The sequence below is a fragment of the Oncorhynchus nerka genome, linkage group LG20 (assembly GCF_034236695.1).
Source record: "Oncorhynchus nerka isolate Pitt River linkage group LG20, Oner_Uvic_2.0, whole genome shotgun sequence".
NCBI lineage: Eukaryota > Metazoa > Chordata > Actinopteri > Salmoniformes > Salmonidae > Oncorhynchus > Oncorhynchus nerka.
Window position 1 is genome coordinate 68,953,893 of NC_088415.1, and position 18,093 is coordinate 68,971,985.

The 18,093-nt window shown below is 40.4% G+C and overlaps 1 protein-coding gene across 1 annotated transcript in view; it reads left to right on the forward strand.

Moving 5' to 3' along the window:
• Positions 1-777: 777 nt before the first annotated feature.
• LOC115103019 (dipeptidyl aminopeptidase-like protein 6) overlaps positions 778-18,093 on the forward strand; it is a 67,545-nt gene continuing 50,229 nt past the window's right edge. The window contains exon 1 of the mRNA XM_029623575.2: positions 778-899. Coding sequence (XP_029479435.1) covers positions 840-899 — 60 coding nt within the window. The 5' untranslated portion in view covers positions 778-839. The remainder of the gene's footprint in view (positions 900-18,093) is intronic.

The following is an 18,093-nucleotide window of genomic DNA, read 5'->3' on the forward strand; positions in this document are numbered from 1 at the left end:
GATTTTAAGGAAGTGCAACGATGGTGTTTATGAATCCTGTATTTTTTGTGTCTGTAATTCTCGCTTTTCTTTCCCACCTTATTTGCATAGTTGCATCATTCAGAGAACACCTCAGTTGCACAGTGTAGATAACTCTTAAGTTCAATTAAAAATATTGAATTATTCATATAAAGTAAGACAAAAGATCAGCAAAACAAGACCTAAAATAAATCTTTATTTTTCTCTTCTAACCATTTCACTTATACCTTCATCATCCATCTACCATATAATTACTGCAGGGGGATATTGGAAATACTATTTTTTATTTACCCTCTAAGTTTCATCAGTCACATTCAGTAGCAGCATCCCTGGTCCAGAAGTGATCAGAGAACAGGTGTGATGCTGATGATGATGATAATGATACACAAGAGGAAGGAGGCAAAGCTGAATTGCTCGACCGCTCACCAAATGTCAATCTCTCATCACTGAAGCTATTCTATTGTATGCAGTCAGGTGCAGTGATGATTGGTTTACTGAATTCTACTAATTTTCTCATTCATTGCTGTAAAGACAAGAAAGGGTGTCATCTGTCTGGTGTGTATTTGAGCTCTCTCTCTCTCTCTCTATGTCTCTCTCTCTCTATCTCTCTCTCTCTCTATGTCTCTCTCTCTCTATGTCTCTCTCTCTCTCTCTCTCTCTCTCTCTCTCTCTCTCTCTCTCTCTCTCTCTCTCTGTCTCTCTCTCTCTCTCTCTCTCTCTCTCTCTCTCCATTGAAATTGAAAGCGCGGTACGGTTCGCAGCACTCCGCACCTGTCTGTTTGGGCTTGACAGCTGTGATCTCACTGCTGTAGTTAGTTATCATGACTTCTCCCAAGGAGCCAAATGCGCCGGTGAAAGTGACTCAAAAGCAAGAAGAGCAGGTATGGCTTTTATTCTAGCGTATGGGTTATTCATAAGTCATAGACTAATATGTTAATATACTATTTCAAATATGTTGTAAGAAAAGAAACTGCACCGTTTATTCAAGACACGGTCAGGATAGGCTACAGATGTTTGCTCTGGCAGTGAGGGCTTGGGTCCGATCCTTTTCACTGCTCACTGACAGTTTATAGCCTAATAGATTTCTCATGCAGATATCAGAATATTTTAAAGCTTTACTCTGTTTTTTCTCACAGTAGGCTGCCGCTGCATATTGAGTTTTATAACGTCCTATGGGAATCGTTTTTGAAGCTTTCATAATTTATGTTTAAAAAAATGACAATAAAGAAACACAATCCTACCCAACCTGATGTTAATATATTGCTGCTCACTGATGTCTATGTTCACGTATTTGCATGGATGGAACATTGTAGACCATACATTCCTAACTTTAGGGGTTTTGTAAATCATAGTCAAGCTAAACATCTGTTTTAATATTCGGTCATATTTTAATATAGAAAAATATGAGGAACTGGAAATAGATGAGTAGCCAATACAGAGAAATATATGAGTAGTCAGTTCAGAGAAATATATGAGTAGTCAGTTCAGAGAAATATATGAGTAGTCAGTTCAGAGACATATATGAGTAGTCAGTTCAGAGAAATATATGAGTAGTCAGTTCAGAGAAATATATGAGTAGTCAATACAGAGAAATGTATGAGTAGTCAGTACAGAGAAATGTATGAGTAGTCAGTACAGAGAAATGTATGAGTAGTCAGTACAGAGAAATGTATGAGTAGTCAATACAGAGAAATGTATGAGTAGTCAGTACAGAGAAATGTATGAGTAGTCAATACAGAGAAATGTTAGAGTAGTCAGTACAGAGAAATGTATGAGTAGTCAATACAGAGAAATGTATGAGTAGTCAGTACAGAGAAATGTATGAGTAGTCAATACAGAGAAATGTATGAGTAGTCAGTACAGAGAAATGTATGAGTAGTCAATACAGAGAAATGTTAGAGTAGTCAGTACAGAGAAATCTATGAGTAGTCAATACAGAGAAATGTATGAGTAGTCAGTACAGAGAAATGTATGAGTGAGAATTCTGTATATTATATACTTGGACTTGTCAAGGCTAATAAAGAACCATCGTCGATGTGTTGCTTTTAGACAACATGATACCAGAGTAACAGTGCTTCAGGACCAATGGCAATCATTCTGTGTGTTTGTGCATGTGTGTGCGCTCGCCACGTGTGTATGTGTATGTGTGTGACCTTAACAACTGCAGTGATTCTGATTTTAGCCCAGACCTCTGTATAGTTTTGAATTGATATTTCTGTAGTGTCTGCACGGATCATATGTTCCTGGGTGGGATTAACATGAAATTGTGTTTGTGTACTGAGTAGGTTCAACAGAACATCACATGAACATAATCACATTTCAATATGACTGTTTGATTGATGAAGGGATGAAATGATGACGTGTCTGTCTGTCTGCCCATTTAGCTACAGTTCTTCCATTTCCAATATCCCCTATATATAGTGTTGTATTCACTTCTCAATATTCTGGTGAGTTTCTGTATCACAGATGTTGTTGGAAGATAAATATCTGAATTGTTTAACACAATTCACTTGGTTTCCCTGTAGCTGCCGGTATGCAAAATTGGAAGTCAAAGGAACATCTTGCTAATAGTCTTTCGATTTTTACTGGATCATTCAAAGGTGACTCTGGATGTATCTATCTCTTCAGAGGTTGTACCCGACACTTGCTGAACATTCCAGTAATCAAGACCCAGGAGAAAGGTCAAACTTCTCCTGTTCTAATGAATTCTCCAGGCTGGCATGGTATTGGCTGTTTGCATTCTCAATTGGAATACTCAATTGTTGGACTTCTGAATATCATAGAATAATGTAATCACTAATGTTTCTCCATTCGTCTGTGTAACTGAGGACTTTGGTGGACAGCTCCCGTGTGCTGGTAAGAGCACAGACAAGACAGAGGATTGCCGTCGAGGTGGTTTAATGACTCTGAAGATTCACAGTACAGGCACGGAACAGCACAGCACATTGTGTATAGTACATGGGCCGGGGCACATTAAGGCTTTGATTGACAGCTTGTGATAACTAAGAGTGTGTGCGTGGTCTGCAAGTAAAGAGACAAAGAAAGATACAATAGTGAATGACAGATATATACATAATACAATATCTAATTCACTATACTAGAAGCAATATTCATGTAATAATAACATGGCTATAATGGCTTAATGCTATACTTAAGCAATGAGGCACGCGAGGCAGTGCTGTATCATGAATACAGTCACAAGTAAATGGCGTTGTTCCGTCAACCCATTTACCGGGGACTGTATTCATGATACAGCACTGCCTCGGGTGCCTTATTTGCTTCTATAAAACTGTTACCAACATATTAAAATAACAATGAAAATATGTGATTCATTCCCATTTCATTTTGATACGTCAATTCATACAATTTCATTCTTCCAACTCAGTCACGTCAAACATTGACCCTGGAATGACAGTACACTAGCTGCATTTTCGCGTGTTTGAGCTTTTTTTCTATTGGCATTGATTTGGATATGTCCATGATAGTGACGTTGATGCGCTGTTTTGACTGGCTCAGAAAAAGTTGTCTCGTCTGAGCACCATTCACTCTATGCATGGTACAAAATTCTAAATTGAAATATCAGGACAGGCAGAAAGTACCGAACGAAATGCTCGGCTAGAAGCAAGGGGAAATAATGTGCAAGTTTAGATAAATACAAGAGATGATTTGGACGGCAACATAAACATGATATTCCTATGGAGAATTGTTGAAGGATGATCATTTTCAGATGAAACTGTTAGTAGGCATAGGTGTGTCTGTGATAGCCAACACAGTACAGATGGAACGTTCCTAGTACAATCAGCATCCAGAATCCAAACAACCAGTTTTATAAAAGACAATACAGCGCCATACAACGTGACTACACTAATTAGAGAGCAAAGGGGTGCCGCTGCACGTACAGTATACTGCAACGCATAGCACCTGTCACGCCCCGACCTTAGAGATCCTTTTCATTCTCTATTTGGGTTAGATGCACTATTGTAAAGTGGCTGCTCCACTGGATGTCATAAGGTGAATGCACCAATTTGTAAGTCGCTCTGGATAAGAGCGTCTGCTAAATGACTTAAATGTAAATGTAAATGTCAGGGTGTGACTAGGGTGGGCAATCTAGTTTTCCTATTTCTTTGTTTGGCCTGGTATGGTTCCCAATCAGAGGCAACTGTCTATCGTTGTGTCTGATTGGGGATCATACTTAGGCAGCCTTTTTCCCACTTTAGTTTGTGGGATCTTTATTTTGTATAGTTGCTGTGTAGCCTGCAGAACTTTACGTTCCTTTTATATTTTGTTGTTTTTCGGTGTTCATTTGAATAAAAGTAAGATGTTCGTCCACCACCCTGCACCTTGGCCTCCTCATTCCGACGACGAACGTAGCAGCACCGCAATCTTCAGTACAGGGCTTCAACTGTACAATGCACTTGAATATTTCTAAACAGCTAAATCCAATGTAATAACCGCATAAACAATATAGCGTACATCTATATAATTACAGGTCATATAAACAAAGTACTAGGGGACATAAACATGTGAAAGATATGAAAAGATGTACTTACATATCCACAAGGACAGACACTGGCCTTCTTCATAGCCTTTTGTACAGTCTGTCTCTTTGCTCAGCTATATAAATAACATTGCTGCTTTTTTGGGGGTATCTCTCACAACTTCTAAAAACTCTTTGTTGGCTATGAACAGTACTGTAAGTTTGAATAATTTAAAAGTAAACTCAATAAGAGCAGATTCTTGGAGGCAGTGGCTGAGGTAAGGGTGTTAGACGAGAGACACATCTCAATGCTTCATGGTCCACTGGCTAGCCTGCACTCTTATCAGCTATCGGTGCTTCACAGCTAACCGGCAATATTCCCATGAATACTAAATAGTACCTAGCTAGATAACACTGGTGCTAGGTGCATTTGGTTTCTGAAAACATATCAGAGAATGAGCTATTCTGGAGACCAAGAAGAAGTAAGGTCAACTTGTCTAAGCCCTTTCTTTTGGCCACACACACATTTGCTTTTCTCATCTTATACAGTAGAGGCATGGAACGTATTTATACCTTACTCTCCTCTGAAACTGTGCTACTTCGTCTTGGCAGGGTGGTTACATTACCCTGGAATTCAAGCAACTCCCTCTCTTGTTTTTGGATGGAAACATTGGTAATTGTTGTGTTGTGCCGCAGAATTCATTCTTATTAATGGACATCGTCCTGGTCTATGCCAGACTTTTAGCCTTGTTTCTATGGTGACGCTGGTTAACTTCTCCCTCTAGCCAACAGGGGAAAGCTGCCTGTCTCGGTGCCTTCAGTTGCTCTGCTCGTTTGCTTGTCTGTTGGTCTGTACAGGTGGCTGGTCAAGGACAACCTTCTCAATAGATAATAAACACTATGCTGTCCTGTAAGAATAGATTTAATTCCTCAGTGTTTGGGAATGGATGCAATACATTCACTCACATGGACAATATATGATTATAGTAGGGTGTCCTTTTAGTGCTTGATTATGTTACCCTTAAAGGCCCAGTGCAGTCAAAAAAATGATTTTTCCATTGTTTTATATGTAGTTTCACACTATAAGATTGGAATAATACTGTGAAATTGTTACAATGATGATAATGCCCTTTTAGTGTAAGAGCTGTTTGAAAAGAGCCTGAGATTTCAGCCTGTTTTGGTGGGATGGAGTTTTGGCCTTCCACGGTGACCACAATGCGGTAAATGAGTTAATAGACCAATAAGGAAAGTTCCAAACCTTTCTACCAATAACAGCTCATTTCCCCTCCCCACTCAGACCACTCCCAGACAGTCCTAGCACAAACCTTTCTACCAATAACAGCTCATTTCCCCTCCCCACTCAGACCACTCCCATACAGTCCTAGCACAAATCTTTCTTGAGAAATTGATCTTAGATAAGGAGCAATTTTTTGTTTCATTTTGACCATTTTAATTTAAAATAATCACAGTAGGGTACTTCATTGTTACCCAGAAATGATTTGATATTGATATAAAAACGGCCGTAGAACCACTCAGCTTCACTGTTCACTAATTGGACCCGCAAGGTTCTGTCTCATACACTCTTAAGCTTTTAAGTATCAACTTCATGCCATCTATCAGTCAGTTTGTTTTGATGTTGGGAAGAATGTAGTCTTGTCTGATACAGGTTTCACAGGGGCCTTCGTTTGACAAAGAATAGTGAATGTAGTTACTGAGGCAACGTTAACCCTGAAGACAATGTAACGCTGCGAGCCCTTAAGGTTTTCAGTCAACTCTTTGAAGACTAGTCTCTCTTTTCTCAAAGATCATTATTCACCTTTCAAATTTCACTCACATTGAAATGTGCATAGAATATTTTCCCCATGTTTGGTCCCACACATGTAGATCTGCTCCATAGTCATCTCTTTGTTCTTTACAGTTCCCTATGTGTAAATCATTACGTGTGATATGAAATTACTCTTTGGTTTAGATGATAAAAATACCTTTTAATCCAAGTCGAGACGCCAATCTGACGCCTCACTTTCTTAAGCTGTAAGATTTCTCTTCCTAAAGCTGCACTTTTATAAGACTATAATATGTCTCCCAACCTTGTTCATTGTTACCTCCTCTCAATTAGTTCAAGGTGATGCCTTATAATGTCTCCCCCCCCCCCCCCCCCCACACGCTCATTGAGAAGTGTGTTGCTTCCTACGTTTGCACAGATGAATTTACCCAGAGGACTTATTTATTGATCTTTGAATATGAGGCATGCTGTATTGATGCACTCTGGCCCCCATGGCGGTCTCAGTCACATCCGTAAAGCATATCTCATACTCATAAACCAGGCATATCTGGTTATGATACATTCCACAGAGAGCATACTACATTCCTCTCCATCTATGTTTGTTGTGCCCCAAACTGAGCAATTAGCTTTAGAAAGGTCATCCAGGAAATCAATCAACTTTCGATTATGCCCAAACAGACCAAATGCGTATTACACAGTCACCTCTGAGCAAACATATTATTTTTTTGTCAGGTGCTTTCTCTGGGATCAAGTTTCAATTGGAAATTCATTCAAACAGTTGAAAATGCATAAACCAACTATCTTTCGTCTTGTCGCCTTGACAGGTTCTGCTGCTTGCATTCCTCTGAAAATAATGCCTTTCCGAAATGACTCAGGATTAAAGCTATGTTTGTGTGTGTTTGGGGAGTGCTTTTCTGTTGTTGAGAAGTCCAAAATGAGAGGTATCTAGATGTTTGTGTTTGCAGTCAGTGCATGGTACTTGATGGTACATCTGTGGAGATATAGACATACAGCTTGCTGCAGTGAGGGTGTGGGTTCACCTTTCTGTCAGTAACACAAGCTGAAAGACCTCCTGCAGTCAATCTTATAGATGATACACACACTGTCCCTTTTTTCTCAAGGTCAAATATAACTTTACTGTCTGTAACTGAAGAGGAAGTACACACACACACACACACACACACACACACACACACACACACACACACACACACACACACACACACACACACACACACACACACACACACACACACACACACACACACACACACGAAGCAAAGGACCTATTCATATTATTTTTTACTGGGGACAGGGGGACCTAACCCCCCCACATTCTGAAATTGCATTTCTGTCCCCCGCAGTTTTATCATTGCACTGTGATACCTAAAGCGGCATAAGTGTGCTTTAGGACCATGCGGACGCCTCAGAGCGGTCGGGTAGGCTGTTTGGTGGTTTCAGTCGGCTGGATTTAGGACCATGCGGATGGACACCACAGAGTGTGCGAACAGAGACAACTGTTGTCTGTGTGTGTTGTACTTTTTCTCCAAGTTGTAAAAGCAAGCAGATAAAAAATGAGCTACTGTATATTTGACTGATGTAGCTGGCAAGGTAACTGCTGTTTGACTTAACTGAAAACATATATTTATTCCCAGTGCTGAGCTAGTAGTGTAACTGACATAAACAGCTCTAAAGACTTCACTATCATGGTGCACAGTAGAGGTCGACTGATTAATCGGCATGGTCGATTAATTAGGGCCAATTTCAAGTTTTCATAACAATCGATAGTCAGCCTTTTTGGACGCTGATTATGGCCGATGACATTGCAATCCACGAGGAGACTGCGTGGCAGGCTGACCACCTGTTACGTGAATGCAGCATCAAAAGGACCTTTTGGCTACAAGGAGCCAAGGTAAGTTGCTAGCTAGCATTAAACTAAAAAACCAATCAATCTTCACAATCACAAGTTAACTACACATGGTTGATGATGTTACTCGGTTAACTAGCTTGTTCTGCATTGCATACAATCAATGCAGTGCCTGTTAATTTATCATCGAATCACAGCCTCCATCAACTTCGCCAAATGGGTGATGATTTAACAAAAGCGCATTCACGAAAAAAGCCCAATCGTTGCAATAATGTACCTAACCTTGAACATCAATGCCTTTCTTAAAATCAATACACAAGTATATTTTTTTAACCTGCATATGTAGTTAAAATAAATGTATGTTAGCAGGCAATATTAACTTGGGGAATTGTGTCACTTCTCTTGCGTTCAGTGCAAGCAGATTCAGGGTATATGCAGCAGTTTGGGCCGCTTGGCTCGTTGCGAACTGTTGAAAGGCCATTTATTCCTAACAAAGACCGTAATTACTTTGCCAGAATTTTACATAATTATGACATAACATTGAAGGTTGTGCAATGTAACAGGAATATTTAGTCTTACGGATGCCACCCATTCGATAAAATACAGAACGGTTCTGTATTTCACTGAAAGAATAAACATTTATTTTCAAAATTGTAGTTTCCGGATTTGACCATATTAATGACCTAAGGCTTGTATTTCTGTGTGTTTATTATATTATAATTAAGAATATGATTTGATATTTGATAGAGCAGTCTGACTGAGCTGTGGTAGGCAGCAGCAGGCTCGTTAGCATTAATTCAAACAGCAGCTCTTAGCAATGCCTGAAGCACAGCGCTGTTTATGACTTAGAGCCTATCAACTCCCGAGATTAGGCTAGCAATACTAAAGTGCCTATAAGAACATCCAATAGTCAAAGGTATATGAAATACAAATTGTATAGAGAGAAATAGTCATATAATTCCTATAATAACTACATTTACATTTACATTTAAGTCATTTAGCAGACGCTCTTACAACCTAAAACATCTTTACTGGGAATATTGAAGACTCATGTTAAAAGGAACCACCAGCTTTCATATGTTCTCATGTTCTGAGCAAAGAACTTAAACGTTAGCTTTTTTACATGGCACATATTGCACTTTTACTTTCTTCTCCAACACTGTGTTTTTGGATTATTAAAACCAAATTGAACATGTTTCATTATTTATTTGAGACTAAATTGATTTTATTTATGTATTATATTAAGTTCAAATAAAATTGTTCATTGTTCATTCAGTATTGTTGTAATTGTCATTTATTACAAATATATATATATAAATTGTCCGATTAATCGGTATCGGCATTGAAAAATCATAATCGATCAACCTCTAGTGCACAGTCAGTACACAACACTATGCTCATCATGTCTTAGCAGGACCAGATGGTGACAGGGGTCCCAGCAGGGTCAGACAGCCAGGGATGACCACTCTATGGAGCTCAGGTGATTTTTTCAGTATATTATAACAATCAGTGAATGGATAGAAAGTTCCATTGTGAGTTGATGGGTAGGCTACAGTCTGGGATCTGGGAATAATGGTCATTTAAATTATTGAACCATTGATTCTATTCTTGGACAATATTATGTATAAATGTATACCAAGGTAATTCTTTGTCATGCCTCGTCTGGGCAGGATCAGATGGTGACAGGGGTCTCAGCAGGGTCAGGCAGCCAGGGAAGTGAAAAGGGGTTGGGGTGAACTTTTGGAGATGCAACACTTTATTCTCTCTGTACAGCAAACAAGGACAAGACAGAAGCATCAAATATTGAAACTATTTTAAGGTAGTCTGACAAACCTCTACATCTGATTTTCAAAATGTATCAAGGGTTGATAGAGGATTTTCCTAATGACACAAAACATGTAAAAACAAAAATGCGAGGAAGACCTGGGTGACGCTATTGAGGATGATGAATGTATACAGATGTGTTTGAATGCCCAGCCATTTTCATATAATCTCAGACATAAATTACTGCAGTTTAAGACTACTCATAGAATGTACTATATGCCAGTGAAACTGAATATCATGCACTCAGAAATGTAATTCCTCTGCTGTTGTAAAACATGAAAGAGGCCATATTTCAATATGTAATGCTCTTGTGAAGGCTGTCTGAATTCTGGCAAAGGGTATGTTATTTTATCTCAGCATGTTTACAGATTCTCCTTTCTCCCTGTTTTTGTTTGCTTGGAAATATTGATACTGGAGTCTGTTATCAGAAGAAACGGTGTAACCTGGCATTTATAGTGGCTAAGAAATGCATTTCCATTAATTGGAAGGTTGGTTATCCTCCCACAATGTCACAATAGATGGCAGAAATGTCAAGTTATGTATTACTAGATTTGATTTATAAGAAGATTAAGGGTAAACTGGGCTACTTTCATAAGGCCTGGATCCCTTATATGGAATATTGTAAGACAAAATGAGTCTGATTTGAAAACAGGCCCATGTCAGGGGAGATACCTATTTAGGCAGTTCATAGCTACTGGGTTGTGCAGTTCTGTCCCTGAGGGTCTGTCATACTGTTGGTTGTCTCTCTGGCCTTGGCCTAACATACCTGAAACCAATAATGAATGTTTGACTCAGATCCTAAAAGCTGTGTGGGGTGTGATGGGTTGGGGCCCGGCAGGGCGGTGGACCCCTAGGGGCAGGATGGGGGGATCCAGCTATAATGTGTGCAAGTAAAAAGATATCTAGAGTACTATTAGGCCTCTGTAATTATTGGGACTGTGAAGCATTATTATTTTTATTTTTTTGGAATCAAACAATGACTATGAAGTTCAACTGCCGACTGTCAGCTTTAATTCGATGTGTATTTTCATCCAAAATGGGTGAACCGTTTTGTACATAGTCCCCCCCATTTTAGGGGAACAAGTTCACTTATATATGTATTAAAGTAGTACAAAGTTAAGTATTTGGTCCCACATTCATAACACGCAATGACTACATCAAGCTTGTGACTCTACAAGTTTGTTGGGTGCATTTGCATTTTGCTTTGGTTGTGTTTCAGATGATTTTGTTCCCAAAATAAATGGTGGATTGCCATTACAGTAACAGGGGAGGTTAGCATTTTTTGGGGAGTATGATATTTGTGCGTCTATAATTTCTCGCTAGTCATTATTAACGATTCATTCAGGATGATCCATAATCATATTTGCAGTCAAATTCAATAAATTGTGTAGAAATGCAGGACATTAGTTGTAGATGCCCAGAAAATTCTGTGGGAGGACCCCCAGATCCCCCACCAGTTTATGTCCTCCCCACTTCTAAAACCAAAGTTGCGCTGTAATATTTTATGTTGCTATGTTCTGATTACTTTTCTGTGCAGCATTGTCAGTGATGGATTCATACAGTTTACAAGAATATCACAACTCAGGATATGACCCAGATGCAGACACGGGAGGCGGTTGGTACAGTTCTCAATCATGTATTATAACACGGAGCAAAGGGCAGGTCGAGGGCAGAAGTTCGTAATCAGGTCACAGAGTCAGACAGGTACAGGATGGCAGGCAGGCTCGGGGTCAGGGCAGGCAGAGGTTTGTAATCACGTCAGAGTCAGACAGGTACAGGATGGCAGGCAGGCTCGGGGTCAGGGCAGGCAGAGGTTCGTAATCACGTCAGAGTCAGACAGGTACAGGATGGCAGGCAGGCTCGGGGTCAGGGCAGGCAGAGGTTCGTAATCACGTCGGAGTCAGACAGGTACAGGATGGCAGGCAGGCTCGGGGTCAGGGCAGGCAGGCAGAGGTTCGCAATCACGTCAGAGTCAGACAGGTACAGGATGGCAGGCAGGCTCGGGGTCAGGGCAGGCAGAGGTTCGTAATCTGGTCACAGAGTCAGACAGGTACAGGATGGCAGGCAGGCTCGGAGTCAGGGCAGGCAGAAGTTCGTAATCAGGTCACAGAGTCAGACAGGTACAGGATGGCAGGCAGGCTCGGGGTCAGGGCAGGCAGAAGTTCGTAATCTGGTCAGAGTCAGACAGGTACAGGATGGCAGGCAGGCTCGGGGTCAGGGCAGGCAGAGGTTCGCAATCAGGTCAGAGTCAGATAGGTACAGGATGGCAGGCAGGCTCGGGGTCAGGGCAGGCAGAATGGTCAGAACCGGGAAAACTAGGAAACAAACAAACACAGGAAAACGGGAAAACACCCTGGTAAGAGCTGACAAGACAAGACTACCTGGCAACAGACAAACAAAGACAACAGTGTTAGCAGTTGATGTTATTCTTTAATAACAAAGACCCCAAAGCAAATCAGGGGGACGAAAATAGGTTTATTCGAAGAGGACATATCATACGGTGAGGCAGATGGTCATTCTCCCCTGTCCTCAGTGATTCTCTCCTGTGGTTCTCTCCACAGAACAAAGGGACAGAATGTGGTTTTATAACCCAGGCCTAGCTTGTGGTTGACCAATTAGAAGTCCTTGCTGTACAACTGAGCCAATGGCCAAATAACAAGTGTCCTATTTCAGGCTCACTGTACAGACAAATTCCTCCCATGACTCTGACCCATTGATAAATAATTCTCATTACAGAAAAAACACGTTAATTCTAGTCCTCTCATTCTCTGCAATGTGTATTTATCCTCGACATATTCTTACAACAAGTATAAATGCTCAGGGGATAATGGGGAAGATGGGACGACACCTGGAGGGGGGTGGAGACAAGCACAAAGACAGGTGAAACCGATCAGGATGTGACAAAGAATTTTTCTGAATCTCACTAATTTCCCATTCCAATGTAGGAGGAGGTTACCACAGCAATCACTGTAGCAGAACAGAACATTCTCTAGGTGAAGATAGATATTAAATAATGAATTCCAAAAGAAAAATCACAGAAAGGAATAAAAGGCTGAGGTATGAATAATTGAATAGGTTTTGGCTGGAGTCTAATGGAGGACAACACAAAGCACTTGTTTTTTACCATTGTGTTGAAATACAATGGTATGAGTCACTTCAGTGAACCCCCTTCAGTGAACCTTAGCACATTTTCTCTTCTGAAGTGTACAGTATGTGTGCAGGTACTTTTCTTAAGCTATCAAATGTGTTATGCCATTGCAGAGTACAGTACTCTATATTGAATGGAGTGGGTACATGTTGATTTGTAGGCCTACCCATCTTTCACCATAAATGTTAAACCCTCCCATCACAGTTGACCCCTTTATCATAATGTCCACAGCAGGTATCTGATTCAAAGAGCAGTTGGTGCCCATTATCCTCAGACAATAGACTTAATTTGTCCTATTCAGACCTCGATTGACTGCAGGAGGACAGAAGGTTCCAAGTTTCCGAATAGAGCAGAGGGCGGTGGCACACTAGCCTCAGACAGGTGCCCTCGTTCAAACCCTACTAAATACCCTGCTGGGCTGGCATGCATTCTTAATCTCACTAGTTAATGCCCATTCAATTCTTGATGATGGTGTTTCAGGGGAGAAGTTAACCCCAGTCAGTCAGTGCCCAGCCACTCACAGGGCAGGGTTTGACCCCTCTTGACCCCTATCAGGTTATGGCTATGTGACATTTGAATGATAGATCATGTGACAGGTGTCAGACGAATACCAGGCGAATCTATCTTGAACTGCATGGTCACCTGTTCAAGTGTGTACTGTATTTCTGGTCACCTGTTCAAGTGTGTACTGTATTTCTGGTCACCTGTTCAAGTGTGTACTGTATTTCTGGTCACCTGTTCAAGTGTTTACTGTATTTCTGGTCACCTGTTCAAGTGTGTACTGTATTTCTGGTCACCTGTTCAAGTGTTTACTGTATTTCTGGTCACCTGTTCAAGTGTGTACTGTATTTCTGGTCACCTGTTCAAGTGTGTACTGTATTTCTGGTCACCTGTTCAAGTGTGTACTGTATTTCTGGTCACCTGTTCAAGTGTGTACTGTATTTCTGGTCACCTGTTCAAGTGTTTACTGTATTTCTGGTCACCTGTTCAAGTGTGTACAGTATTTCTGGTCACCTGTTCAAGTGTGTACTGTATTTCTGGTCACCTGTTCAAGTGTGTACTGTATTTCTGGTCACCTGTTCAAGTGTGCACTCCTATATTTCTCATCACTTGTTCAAGTGTGTATTCCTTTATTTCAGACCCTTGACTCTCCACTCACCAATCATTTTCATGAACCCCATATGTATCTGCTCCCTATCCACCTGTCAGTAATGGCACCCCACTCTTTTTCTGCTCTTCAGACTTCCAGGGCTGCATTCCAAACACGTAAAAGAAAAACCCTCTCCCCTCAGCCCTCAAATTAAGTGGTGACGTATGATGAGTTGACACTTGTAGGGCGAGGGAAGAATGAATTAATTTGAAATGGACCGCCCTTACCCGGAAATGTGTCACTAATTCGTCCCAAGGTTGTGTTTTCAGTCATCGTGGAACCACCGGTAGCTGTTGTGTGTGCTTTATATATGCTACAGTCAATTGTGATTGCATTTCATATCTTGGCAAGAAGACAACACATGTAAGTGTGATGTCAGGGAAAGTTGTATGCTCTAGCTAACGTTTCCAAAAGCTAACCAAAGAAAAACATAATTACTTTGATGATATGTGTTTGTGCCATCAAGTGCATTAGCAGCACAATTTCTAACTTATTTACATTCGTTTTTACTTACACTTGTATGTTGACTTCTTCTTATTGATGTTGGTTCTAAGTTTTGGCTGACTTTTCTTAGCGGATGTACAATCATTCCAAATTGAATTATGGGACGTTTCAGGCCCCGGAGTGAACAGAATTGTACACTTGCACACTCAATCACAAACAAGGGCTGAGAGCCTTACGTTGCCAACTTCCCTTGCTTGGCTAATTGTTTGGACCGATGGCAATGATGGCCGTGGCGAGGGTGTGTCTTTTACGTGTTTAAAACAGCCCAGGACTCTCTTGGTTACAGTGGAAACCGGGTGCTCAGAGATGAGGAAAGATCCATTTTGACACTTCAGCAAAGAGAGCGGAGAAAGCAGGGAGACAGCTAGAGAGACATAGGGACATCGAGATGGAGAGAGAAATGTCCCATTCATACACAGACTAAAAGCCATCAATTTGATCATGCCATCAACTTTTTACCGCCTTTATATCTGAAAGGTATTTCCCGTAACAACAGCTGTGCTTTTACTCGCGAACCGAGGTAGTCATAAATGCGGTATTATGTTTAAAAGTCCCGCTAACGCCTCAGTGTTAAATTTCGCCTTTCATCTTACCGGCTTTGGCACGCATTAAATTGTCATGACGTTGGCCTGGGGGTAGGTTTATGACAGTCATAAATACCTCTTCCCCCCTTTTTTCTCTCTCTACCCTACTGATGTTACATTTGCAAAACCCTTGGTTAATATAGAGATTCTGGGAACATCAGAAGGTGGGGGGAAATTAACTATATTCTGGTAATGCGACCAATTGAACATATGCGTTGGTACTTAATGAATATGATGTCAGTTCGGTTGTCATCTGAGACATAAACTCTAAAGTGGAAAGTCTACACATCAGAGTTATCGGATTCACATGGAATTTTTGTTCAATTTAAATGTTTGAATATTAAATTATTCTTGATGGGATGAAATGTGATTTTAGCTTCTAAAATGTGAGATTTGGGTTTTCATAAGATTGAGCAGTGCCCTATCAGTGGCTCGCTCCTGTGAAGGGACATGGGCTATAAAACTTTTCAAACACGCCCTCCTCTCCCTTCCTATATAAGCCCTTGACGACAATATAACCTCCGGTTCCGGAGGACGTGAGGACGATGGTCCGATGTCAGAATGGTTCAGATAATAACTATGGAACGAAGCCAACATCAGCGTGAGCTTTGGTTGCGAATGGTATGAACTTTGAACTCTTATTCACTACAGAAGTGATACCTCCTAGCCGTTGAGTTAGCAACAGCTGCTGCAAACAAGGGTTAAGAGGGAACAGAAAGAGTATCCTGTCTATCACACAAATATGTTACTACAACGTATTCAATTTACCAGCAGAGACATTCTTCAAAGGACAAAGAACTCGGTTGGACAACACGGCCTTCCATCTACCACCAACCTACCGAAGCGCAGCTCAGAGTAAATATTTATTGCATTTTCCTTTTCCAAATGGGCGGTAATTTAGAATGCATAAGATACTGTATTTACGATAGCACAGCTTCGCCCTTTTCCCCTCAGTCTTCCCGCTCTTTCACTTTCACTTTCACCCAGTCCCTTTTCTTTTCTGTAACAAGCTGTCATATCTGTTCCGCCCGCTAGGGACGTTTTCCTTTATGACGTTTTTGTAATCAAGTTATGATTTAATTCTGTGTATGTGTAATTCTGTGTGATTAGTTAGGTATTTAGTAAATAAATAATTAAACCAAATTTTGTATTGCTGATTCAACTTGTTAGCCAGGGTTCATGCAGACTAAGAATTTACAACTTTCAGATGAGACTGAATTAAGATGACGATTAATATTGACTGCTATTGATGTAAAATATTACTAGGTCTTTAAGAGTTTATTTGGAAGATAACAGCTCTATAAATATTATTTTGTGGTGCCCCGACTCTCTAGTTAATTCCATTTACATGATTAGCTCAATCAGGTAATATTAATTACGGAGAAATTATTTTATAGAATAGCATGTCATATCACTTAATCCGGCATAGCCAAAGACACGGCAAAATCATGCTATTGTTGTCCAACATCAAAATTGTCTTTGTCAATCACAAAGCTTTAAATAAATGCTTTTAATGCATTTTTTATCTTCATGTCAGTGTATGTAGTCCTGTCCTTGAGCTGTTCTTGTCCATTGTCACTGAAATGCTTTAGCATTTAGCCTGGGGGAACACACACTGGCATTTAGCCTGGGGGAACACACACAGATCTGCCATTTCATTTTTTTCTTACTTCAACAGGTAAATATTTAAAGGCCCTTATATTTAGCTAATAAATAATGGGTTAATATGCATACGTTTCTAACTTCAAACAACTAGTAGTCTGTCTTCAACCACAATAACTGGTGGGAAGTTCAAAAGGAGAGAAAGCATGTGATGGTGTGATCACATTGGCTGGTGATGATTCATTCTCCTGCAGTTGCAAAAGGCCTAATATTTAGCCAACAAATGATGGGTTAATATGAATGAGCTTCTTCAGCTACACATAACCTCTCTTTTCCAGATGAGCCCGTGCGCAACTATGCAAGCCACTTCACTTATTCCTGTTCTCCTGCAGTTGCAAAAGCTATAGGCTGCAGCATCTTCTTGGATGTTTATGTTGAGCATATTTGACTGATTAGTACTATTTAGATAACTGTCTGCTGCTACTTTTAAACTTCAGTTGGCGAGGAAGTTTTCTAGCAGGCTATCAATGTACAATGGTATTGAATCAAAGCGGAGAGAGTGGAGGAAAAAAAAATGAAACGTGGATTAAGAAAAGCGTTTTTTCCCCCAAATCATCCTACAGTGGTTCATCCAGGTCAGATTTCGAAGTTATTTACATGATCAGAAAGAGAAGATTGTAAGGTTTCTAAAGCACATTCAAGCACCACTTTTTTGCTATATGACAGCAGTTCAACGCGTTCTCACGACACTCAAGTTGTGATGGAAAAATATGATTTATATTTTATTCTTTAATATTCCATTATATTCTAACTATGTGTTGACTGTGATCAGGGCAGGGGAATGTATGTGTCAAAATAACAAATGATTGATTTCATGTTTATGGCATAGCCATGTAGCCTATAAACTGCACAGACAACTAACACAATTCAACTCAATATATGCTATTCTACTCTTTTGAAAATACAAAGGCTCCGATGCCTGCCGCATGTGGCAATGGCTACAGTCTATTACAGATTACAAAGGAAGGTGCCTCTCTACCAGACAAACTCAATGCATTTTATGCACACTTAGATGAAAACAACACCAAGCCATGCAAGAGGACACAGTGGTCTGGGTGTTCATGCTCTCCGAGGTC